Genomic DNA, 11,501 nt, shown 5'->3' with positions numbered 1-11,501 from the left:
AACTTCTGTTCGTGAGGTAGGGGGGCGGTCGGGTAGCCTGGTTCGATTCCCGACATGGGTACATTGTGTGAGGCCCATTTGTGGTTTCCACCGCCGTGACATTGCTGGAATATTGCTAAAAGTGTCGTAAAACAATACTCACTCACTCGTGAGGTAGATAATGAGTGTTTAACACTACATCAGTGATCTTTCAGATAAAGATGGAATTCATCCTAGAAAGTGGTGGGTACACCAAATTGATGATTACTTTGCACTGCGTGCATCGGAAAGATTACATTTATCATAAGACCCGTAAATGAAGACTGGAGCGATAGTATTAGTGAGGTGAGGTGAAATTGGGTTTAACGTCGCGTCCAAGATTATTGCACTTATATAGTGACGTGCATGCACGTGTGTGTGTGTACGTGCGCGCGTGCGTGCGTGTTTGTGTGTATGTGTGTGTGTGTGTGTGCGTGCGTGTGTGTGTGTGCGTGTGTGTGTGTGTGTGTGTGTGTGTGGCTGCTTGTACTAGACCTGACTGATGGCGATTTATAGTGCTAGCCCACTGAGATACATACCATGCCGCTGTTTAAAATGAAAACCCCACTCAGACACAGTATACTGACTGCGAGCCGACCAGTTATTGCTTTAACCCCTTAATGCCGAGCACCAGACAGGGTAACAACAAGTACCATTTTTTAACGTCTTTTGGTATGACGCGGCCGGGGATCGAACCCCGGACCTTCCGCTCTCCGGGCGGACGCTCTATCACTAGACCACGGAGGCGGTTCGATAGTATTAAACTGATGGCCAAAAGAATCTTTACCATAGTTTTAAATCACTCTTGTAGTTTAAAACCAGTTGTTTAAAAAGATAGATGCATGAAGTAAAATGTTTTGAAAAGATCAAAATCTCAACGAAATCAACATTTAAAGTGAAAGTCATACAGCATCCGATATTGGCACGAAAGTTGCCCGAATTGAGGAGGGGGAGCAAGAACAACCTTTCCACGGAATAGACAGAGGACACGGGTGGCCCAGTCGCCTAAGGCACCGCGATTCGCTGTGCAGAGTTGCGTCCCTTAGGCATGCCAGAAACCCATGATTGTGGGTTCGAATCCCGGTTCGCCCCGATTATGTTTCTGGGTTTGTCAACACCATACCCGGGCTCGTGGGTTTCACCGAAGTGGTAAACGTCTGAGACCTGCATCACTTCGGGCTTTCCTCCTACATTGAGCTGGCACTCCGCGGTATAACTGGAATACTGTTAAAAGCGGCGTTAAGCCAAAATCACTCACTCACTCACTCACTCACTCACTCACTCACTCACTCCACCATACGGGCACGACCACTTAACGCAACATGCCTCTGATCGTTCACCCCTTCGGCGACAAACACGTTGTCTTTCATCAGCTCTGAACAGACAGAACCGGCTTTCATCAGTGCAGGCGGACCTCTGCCAGTCACGTTGCTGCCAACGGCGTTTAGTTCGCCCCCCTCTCAATTCTGATGACGATGTTGCGCTGTCAAAAACTTTCCTACATAAGGTCTGTAAGTCCAAATTTCTTGAGCCCTGAATCGCCTGGCCACTGACTGTCGACTAACCATATGCTCGTAGGCATTCGTCACTGATGACGTCACTGTCAGGAATCGATTCCGTAGATGCAGAGTACGCAGTACCGGTCTTCATTGGGTGTAGTTACCCTGGGTCTGATGACTGCCCGGTCTGCCTGTAATGTTACATCAGGTAAGTGACAGCAACACGGGGGCATGGGTGACTCCAATCTGGAGCATACCCTGGTCCCACTAGCGTTGTTCGGGTGTCAGTCGTGGCATTTCTGTTGTGTTTTTGTTGTTGTCTGTTGTCATTTTGTCGCATTTTCCACGAATAACGTGACGTGTACCATTTTCTGCATAGAGCATTGTTGTGTATGGACGATGTGTTTTGCATTAATTTACATTGAACTTGTGTTATTAAATTTGTGCAATTTCATTTTTAAAGTTTGTTTGTTTGGTTTGTTGTTTAACGCCGCACTCAGCAATATTCCAGCCATATGACGGCGGTCTGTTCATAATCGAGTCTGGACCAGACAATCCAGTTATTGACATCATGAGCATCGATCCTCGCACTGCGGGATCCATGACATGCATCAACCAAGTCAGCGAGCCTGACCACCCGATCCCGTTAGTCGCCTTTTACGACAAGCATAGTCGCCTTTTACGGTAAGCATGGGTTGCTGAAGACCTATTCTACCCCGGACATTTTTAAAGTGGTAAAGTTTCCTTTAGCAGTCAGTTTAGATTTAACACGTCTTGGTGTGGTGAACGAGTTCTTTTATATTAAGATATGAGAATGAGAACATCTCTGTGTTTATCACCTTGCATTTATGAAAGACTCACATTTTAAAACTCAAACTATGGGGTTTTTGAAGGCAGGATGGCTGCACTTTGGCCATACGTAGTTGATGTTTATGCATAATCGTGGACCATATGTCTTCGTTGCTCATGCGTAGCCGTAATCGCGGTCAATACGTTATCGTTGTCCATGCGTATTTGTGGTCCATACGTATTGGGGTTTTTTTTATGCGTTGTCGTGGGCTATACGTATTCGTTGTGCATGCGTCGTCCTGTGATATGCGTATTCGTTGTTCATACGTAGTCGTGGGTCATACGTATTCGTTCTTCATGCGTAGTCCTGGGCCATACGTATTCGTTCTTCATGCGTAGTCCTGGGCCACACGTATTCGTTCTTCATGCGTAGTCCTGGCCCACACGTATTCGTTGTGCATGCGTCGTCCTGGGCTATACGTATTCGTTGTTCATGCGTGGTCCTGGGCTATACGTATTCGTTGTTCATGCGTAGTCCTGGGCCATACGTATTCGTTCTTCATGCGTAGTCCTGGGCCATACGTATTCGTTGTGCATGCGTCGTCCTGGGCTATACGTATTCGTTGTTCATGCGTAGTCGTGGGCCACACGTATTCGTTGTGCATGCGTAGTCGTGGGCCACACGTATTCGTTGTTCATGTGTGGTCCTGGGCTATACGTATTCGTTGTTCATGCGTGGTCCTGGGCTATACGTATTCGTTGTTCATGCGTGGTCCTGGGCCATTCGTATTCGTTGTTCATGCGTAGTCCTGGGCCATTCGTTTTCGTTCTTCATGCGTAGTCCTGGGCCATACGTATTCGTTCTTCATGCGTAGTCCTGGGCCATACGTATTCGTTGTGCATGCGTCGTCCTGGGCTATACGTATTCGTTGTTCATGCGTAGTCGTGGGCCACACGTATTCGTTGTGCATGCGTAGTCGTGGGCCACACGTATTCGTTGTTCATGTGTGGTCCTGGGCTATACGTATTCGTTGTTCATGCGTGGTCCTGGGCTATACGTATTCGTTGTTCATGCGTAGTCTTTGGAAATTCGTATTCATTGTTTATGCGTGGCCCTGGGCTATACGTATTCGTTGTTCATGCGTAGTCCTGGGCCACACGTATTCGTTGTTCATGCGTAGTCCTGGGCCACACGTATTCGTTGTTCATGCGTAGTCCTAGGCTATACGTATTCGTTGTTCATGCGTAGTCCTAGGCTATACGTATTAGTTGTTCATGCGTAGTTCTGGGCTATACGTATTTGTTGTTCATGCGTAGTCCTGGGCCACACGTATTCGTTCTTCATGCGTAGTCCTGGGCTATACGTATTCGTTGTTCATGCGTAGTCCTGGACCATACGTATTCGTTGTTCATGCGTAGTCCTGGACCATACGTATTCGTTGTTCATGCGTAGTCGTATTACGTTATCCCTTCTCACTTGCGTGCTACAACGCTTACACATATACAAGTAACATATAACACCGGGGCCATCAAGAATAGGGTCACACATTGATACATTCATGCATAACCAGTGTCAAAGAACACAGACCGTGTCCTGAGACACACGAACCGATGCATGATTTGCAATTAGAAGAGTTCGACACACATACACATTCATCATCCACGAGGTTCAATAGAAGTGAGCTAATCAAAGTCCGCATCACAAAAGCAAAGTGGCGACAAACACCAGCCACAGCCAATCAGAATGCAGGTCACATCCGGTCTGGTGTATAAGGAACGCGATTCCGTCGATGTACCGCCATGCCAACTCACTGACGCTCTTCACGTTAAGGCGAGACCGCGGCGGTAACAACAGTGACAACCCCACATCCTCAGCATCATCTACAACAACGACATGGTAAGTGGTAGTGAATGCACCCATGGATAACTGTCATTGTTTGGTAGACATATACTGCAAAACTAAAACTTAAGACAGTATTAAGCCATGACCATGCCCGGACTACGTAGGATATATCCTAACCATACCTATACAACTCAAACGAAATTAAAGAACACCTTTTTTTGCATATGACTGTAGTTAATCTGTCAAGGCGTGAGGGTATTGCATCACACAACCTTCCCATTGTGGGTGTTCTCTATCTTTTTTTTAGTAGTATAGATAAAAAAATAATTTTTTTTATTCAATTTAGTATATGATGTTGCATATTTTCACATAAAGTAACATGACGTAATATACTTATTAGGTGTAGGTTACATACCTATACAGAAGACACCAAATTATTAGTTGGCTAGTCAGAATACAGGTGTACAACATAGTGTCAAGTGGCTAAAGCCCCCTTTACACAGGGCTGCGACCTTTGTGCCACCTTTGAGCGATCAAAAACTGGCCAGGACCAGGAATGGTCGCCTAAACCCAGAAAATCATGTTTCCATGTAGCTGCTCCAGCAGTTGTTCAGCAGTAACTGCTCGAGTTGTTCAGCGTGTGCAACCACAATGAAACACTGCAGGTACAAGCCCTCTATTTATAGGCAGGCTGAGGAGTCACTACAGGTAGCTCAAAAGAGGCAGAAGCATTGCCATGGTGTCTTAAGGGTTGCCGTTGTCGCCGAATGGAGGCACGGCGGTCGCCACAGTCATCGTTCAATGCACGCTGTTGGTCGCCCAAAGGAGGCACAAGGGAGGCAGAAGCATCGCCTAGATTGACGGGAACACATTGCAGCAGAACGCATCTTTTACCTGACGACCATTGGGCGACCTCTGTGCCTTCATTCTGCAACAACGGCAATGCTTGTGCCTCCCTTCTGCCTCCTTTGAGCCACCTTTGAGCAACCAACCTCCTCGGCGACCTTTGTGCTGACTGTTTTGAACATGTTCAAAAATTCACAGCGACCATGGTCGATGTCTGAACCTCCCGTGTACCACCTTGGAACGACCTAGGCAACCATTCTGCCTCCTTTGAGCCTCCAACGACGACCTGGCAAATTTTATGGTCGCACACGGGCGGCACAAAGGTCGCCATCCTGTGTAAAGGCCCCATAACAGGCTACATTTGCCACGCTTATTGGGGTCATCATTAACTAAGTGTGAAGCTAAATCCTTACAGCACATTACTGGGAATTGTTCATACTCAAAATAGAGACATATTAACTGGACAGTTCAATTGGCATTTTTTTTCCATTTTCTGTCAAACTGTCTTATTGTATTTTTTTGTGCAATTGATTTCTCTATCCGAAATATATCGATTAAAGTCTAGTGTAGACAGTTGACAAGTACAATCTGCCTCACGACCACCAAGCCAACCAAACCGATCACGACGTAATCCCCTGACGATGAAGAGCTCCGATTGCTTGATGAATTACTTTTCGCACTGTTGTATGTTCTGTATTAAGGCAATTATTGAGTTATGTAATCAGTGCGCCGTATATATATCATATTTTCATAATTGCGATAATGAGGCTATTATAGTTGTTGTGTATCCCGCCACTACGTACGACTATGTATATTGTTGACTCGACCTGGTTTCGTGAGACTGAGAGACGTTTCTGATTGATGTTACTGCTTAAACAATCCGAGGCGTACTTTGTCTTATTTCACTGGTGTGTTCCGAATGCAAACATATACGTAAGCCGAACATTGTTGAAACTGTGGCCCCCAAAGTACTGAATTCAGTGCAGTCGAAACATATATACTGTTGGGCAAAAGAAAGTATACACCCATGTTTGACGGTGGCTAAAAAGTGAACAAACAACAAATGGTTATTCAGTGCTGATGTATTTCATACTGGTATCATAGTTTGGGATCTAAAGTTTGCAGTGTTTTGGCGAGTTTTCAGCCTTTAAGGTTTTAATGACGTTTGTATTTTTGTGTGAAATCCAATTACAAAATGTTCTTTCTTTAACAAAATACTTTCTTTTCCATGGCAGTGTATATCTATTCAGTTTGTGTTTGTTGTCTAATGGGAACAGGGTCAGTCCAGTCACCAGCGCCCATTTTTCTCCATCCGTACAGGTTCTGTGGTCACCAGCGCCGCATGTTTTTCTTTCCATACAGGTTCCGTGGTCACCAGCGCCCCATGTTTTTCCATCCATACAGGTTCCGCTGTCACCAGCGCCCCATGTTTTTTTCCATTCATACAGGTCCCGCGGTCACCAGCGCCCCATGTTTTTCTATCCATGCAGGTTCCGCGGTCACCAGCGCCCAATGTTTTTCAATCCATACAGGTTCGTGGTCACCAGTGCCCAATGTTTTTCATTCCATACAGGTTCCGCGGTCACCAGCGCCCAATGTTTTTCCATCCATACAGGTTCCGCGGTCACCAGCACCCCATGTTTTTCCATCCATACAGGTTCCGCGGTCACCAGCGCCCAATGTTTTTCCATCCATATATGTTCTACGGTCACCAGAACCCCATGTTTTTCAATCCATACAGGTTCGTGGTCACCAGCGCCCAATGTTTTTCAATCCATACAGGTTCGTGGTCACCAGCGCCCAATGTTTTTCCATCCATACAGGTTCCGCGGTCACCAGCGCCCAATGTTTTTCCATCCATACAGGTTCCGCGGTCACCAGCACCCCATGTTTTTCCATCCATACAGGTTCCGCGGTCACCAGCGCCCCATGTTTTTCCATCCATACATGTTCCGCGGTCACCAGCACCCCATGTTTTTCTATCCATACATGTTCTGCGGTCACCAGAACCCCATGTTTTTCCATCCATACATGTTCCGCGGTCACCAGTGTGCTATGTGGACCTAGCGCTCTGTCTATCTCTTACCAGCCCCTTATGTTCGTCTCTCCTTTTTGAGATTCATGTTTCCCCATAGTGATTTCGGGCCTATACATGTCCCCAGTACCCTATGCTGGTCTACCTTCTGGATTCCAAGGCAAGATATGTCCTCAGTACCCTATGCTGGTCTCCCATGGTGATTTCAGGGCGATATATGTCCTCAGTTCCCTATGCTGGTCTCTCATGGTGATTTCAGTGCAAGATATGTCTTCAGTGCCCTATGCTGGTCTCTCATGGTGATTTCAGGGCAATATATGTCCTCAGTACACTATGCTTGTCTCTCATGGTGATTTCAGGGCGATATATGTCCTCAGTACACCAGGCTGGTCTCCGAGGTGATTTCAGTGCAAGATATGTCCTCAGTACCCTATGCTGGTCTCTCATGGTGATTTCAGGGCGATATATGTCCTCAGTACCCTATGCTGGTCTCTCATGGTGATTTCAGGGCAATATATGTCCTCAGTACCCTATGCTTGTCTCTTATGGTGATTTCAGGGCGATATATGTCCTCAGTACCCTATGCTGGTCTCTCATGGTGATTTCAGGGCGATATATGTCCTCAGTACCCTATGCTGGTCTCTCATGGTGATTTCAGGGCAATATATGTCCTCAGTACCCTATGCTTGTCTCTTATGGTGATTTCAGGGCAATATATGTCCTCAGTACCCTATGCTGGTCTCTCATGGTGATTTCAGGGCGATATATGTCCTCAGTACACCAGACTGGTTTCCCATGGTGATTTCAGGGCGATATATGTCCTCAGTACCCTATGCTTGTCTCTTATGGTGATTTCAGGGCGATATATGTCCTCAGTACACCAGGCTGGTCTCCGAGGTGATTTCAGGGCAATATATGTCCTCAGTACCCTATGCTGGTCTCCATGGTGATTTCTGGTTTGACATAATAACTGAATACAGTAGCTTATTAACATTCATAACATGTATGCCGTTTTTTTTAGCGTGAATGTGTCAGTATACACGTCGGGCAGGCTGGAGTCCAAATCGGCAATGCATGCTGGGAGTTGTACTGTCTGGAGCACGGCATCCAGCCTGATGGTCGGATGTCCTCGGACAAGACAATCGGGGGTGGGGACGACTCCTTCAACACCTTCTTCGGCGAGACAGGGTCGGGGAAACACGTGCCCAGGGCCTTATTTATCGACACTGATAATTCTTCCGTTGGTGCGTTATAACGAAGTAAATATTCTGCAGCTGGCACAGATAGCCGGTAGCGCATTTATATGTATTATTATAAGAAATAGTAAAAGCACTTTCTGCCGTTGATGGTCGTTGACACACTCGCACCTGCAGCACATTCATTAGTCACGGGATGGTGGCCGATATAATTGTTTTACATAAATCATACTGGTCATACATTTGATTTGTATCCCGGGACCTTATTATCAGCAAAGGTCGCGGTTGTGGCATAGTCGCCAAAGGCGCCACATTTCGCTGTGCGGAGTTGCGTCCCTTGGACACACCAGAAACCTATGATCTTGGGTTCGAATCCCAGTTCTCCCCGATTATGTTTCTAGGTTTGTCAGCACCATATCCGTGCTCGTGGGTTTCGCCGAAGTGGTAAACGTCTGAGACCTGCATCGATACCGGTGTTCCTCCCACATTAAGCTTACACGTCGATAAATAACTGGAATACTATTCAACGAGGCGTTAATAACAACCCACTCACTCACTATGTCAGCAAACGTCATTTTAACTGAAAATCCGGATATATGAATTTTACTGGTGTTTCCCCTCTTTCTGACGACAATACAAAATAGAGTGAGTGAGTGTGGTTTTACGCCACTTTTAGCAGTATTCCAGCAATATCACGGCGGGGGACACCGCAAATGGGCTTCACACATTGTACCCACGTCGGGGATCGAACCCGGGTCTTCGGCGTGACGAGCGAACGCTTGAACCACAAGGCTACCCGATCGCACCTCAGTGTGAAGACGTTCTCAACGGAGAGTCTCCATAGTCTAAACTGTTGGTGTATCACTATGCTAAATGTGTGTGTGATAAAGGGGGCCAGTGTTGTGTTATGTGTATACATGTCTGTAGTGTTTTATATATAACAAGGGGCGGTCGGATAGCCTCGTGGCTTAAGTGTTCTCTCGTCATGCTGAAGGCCCGGGTTCGATTTCCAACATGGGTACAATGTGTGAAGCCCATTTCTGGTGTCCCACGCCGTGAAATTGCTGGAATATTGCTAAGAGCGGCGTAAAACCATACTCACACTCACTATATATAAAAGAATCCGATCTCTGCGTGCTTGTAATAATGAATGAGTATGGTTTTACGCCGCGTTAAGCAATATTCCAGCAATATCACGGAAATGGGCTTCACACATTGTACCCATGTCGGGAATCGAACCCAGGTTTTCGGCGTGACGAGCGAACGCTTTAACCACTAGGCTACCCGACCGCCCCGCTTCTAATAAGAAATAACGGTTGTAAATTTCAGATGCGATCAGGAACGGATCCTACCGCCAGTTGTTTGACCCCGAACTTCTGGCTACCGGTAAGACTCACGCAGGAAGCCTTTATCCTAAGGGGTACAATATACTGGGCAGACAAGATATCACCCCTGAACTTGACCGGATCCGGAAGCTGACTGAGCAGTGTAGTTACCTCCAGGGCTTCCTCCTATTTCACGGCGTCGGGGGCGGCACCGGCTCCGGCTTCACGTCTCTGTTGATGGAGAATCTGTCCGATATCTATGGCACCAAGGCAAAGATGTCGTTCTCCGTGTACCCAACACCCCAGCTGTCTAACCAAGTCGTGGATCCCTACAACGCCGTACTGTCCACCCACTCCCTTCTCCAACACTGTGACTGCGCCTTCATGGTCGACAACGAGGCTATATACGACATCTGCCGCCGTAACCTTGACATTGAAAGTCCCAAATTCGCAAACCTGAACAACGTGATCGCTCAGATAACCAGCTGTGTCACTGCCCCTCTCCGATTCCACTGCGGCCTGAACGTGGATCTGAAAGAGATCCAAACCAACCTGGTTCCCCATCCACGAATCCGCTTCCCCATGGCTAGCTACGCGCCGATCACTAAGAAGGGCGGTGTCGGAACGGCCTCTGTGTCCGACATGACGAGCGCCTGTTTTAATCCCGACAATCAGATGGTCAGATGTGATCCGAGTCGCGCCATGTACATGGCCTGTTGCCTCCAGTACCGCGGACACTTCGCTTCCAATGAAGTAAACAATGCTATACAGTCTGTCAAGGCGAAGGGGACAGCCAGGTTCGCCGATTGGTGTCCTACAGACTTCAAGGTCGGAATTAACGCGCAGGCGCCATCTACTTCCGCCGGAAGTGACCTTGCCAAGGTGGAGAGGGCTGTTTGCATGCTGAGCAACAACTCCGGTATCGCCAAGGCATGGGGTCGTCTCAGCCGCAAGTTTGATTTGATGTATGCCAAGCGTGCCTACCTCCACTTCTACGAGAGTGAGGCGATGGACATGAAACAATTTGGGGAGGCCCGTGAAGACTTGGCCTCCCTGGAGAATGATTACAAAAATATTGACGCCGGTTCATTTGACCCTAAGTTATAAACTGAAAACATAATTGTATCCTACAGTAGGTGTGTAGTATCTTATAGGATGTTTATTAAACTATGCCCTTTCTATCGAGAAATTGTATAGAATTGTGTCAATACTTGAAATTGCTTGTGTAAATTGTCGCCTCAACAAGTTGTGTTTCTGGGTGTTTATATACGGATGCTTCCCTGAGAACAGAGATTCATAACAATAAATCTTAGCCTCTTTGAAACTCGAAAGCTTCTGTTTTAAATGTTTGTTGCTTAGCTTGTGTGGGTGAGTGTTAGTTGGTTGGTTTGTTGTTTAACGCCGCACTCAGCAATATTCCAGCTACATGACGGCGGTCTGTAAATAATCGAGTCTGGACAAGACAATCCAGTGATTGATATCATGAGCATCGATCCACGCAATTGGGATCAATGACATGCATCAACCACGTCAGCGAGCCTGACCATCCGATCCCGTTACTCGCCTCTTACGACAAGCATAGTCACCTAATGTGAATGAGTTTGGTTTAACGCCGCTATGAAATAGATTATCAGAACATCAATGGACAAAATATTTTCATGACGTTTCCAAGCATCAGAATGTTTCTTGACAAATGCAGCAATGCTTACACCTTGAGGCGGTGGGATAGCCTAGTTGTTAGAGCGTTCGCTCATTACGACGAAGTTCCGGGTTCGATTCCCCTCTTATGGGAACAATTGTGTGAAGCCCATTTCCGCAGTCCCAGCCGGGATATTGCTGGAATATTGCTAAAAACAGCGTAAAACCAGACTTCCTCACTCCCTTACACAGTATGTGTCATTAACATGACCGACCCGTGAAGGTCCGGGGTAGAATAGGTCTTCAGCAACC

At 46.8% G+C, this 11,501-nt stretch overlaps 1 protein-coding gene across 1 annotated transcript; it reads left to right on the top strand.

Moving 5' to 3' along the window:
- Nucleotides 1-4,108: 4,108 nt before the first annotated feature.
- On the top strand, nt 4,109-10,816 carry LOC139464337 (tubulin alpha-1 chain-like). Its single transcript, XM_071245860.1, has 3 exons — nt 4,109-4,203; nt 8,052-8,274; nt 9,556-10,816. Exons 1-3 carry the CDS (start codon nt 4,201-4,203, stop codon nt 10,656-10,658), a joined length of 1,329 nt encoding a protein of 442 aa, XP_071101961.1. The 5' UTR covers nt 4,109-4,200; the 3' UTR covers nt 10,659-10,816.
- The last annotated feature ends 685 nt before the right edge of the window (nt 10,817-11,501 follow it).

The sequence above is a fragment of the Haliotis cracherodii genome, unplaced genomic scaffold, assembly GCF_022045235.1.
Source record: "Haliotis cracherodii isolate W230 unplaced genomic scaffold, xgHalCrac1.p SCAF_17, whole genome shotgun sequence".
NCBI lineage: Eukaryota > Metazoa > Mollusca > Gastropoda > Lepetellida > Haliotidae > Haliotis > Haliotis cracherodii.
This window is presented reverse-complemented; position numbering and strand designations above follow the sequence as displayed.

Coding starts and splice junctions, on each gene's coding strand:
- LOC139464337 (XM_071245860.1), top strand. Junction 8,275..9,555: donor CACTGATAATTCTTCCGTTG/GTGCGTTATAAC, acceptor TGTAAATTTCAG/ATGCGATCAGGAACGGATCC.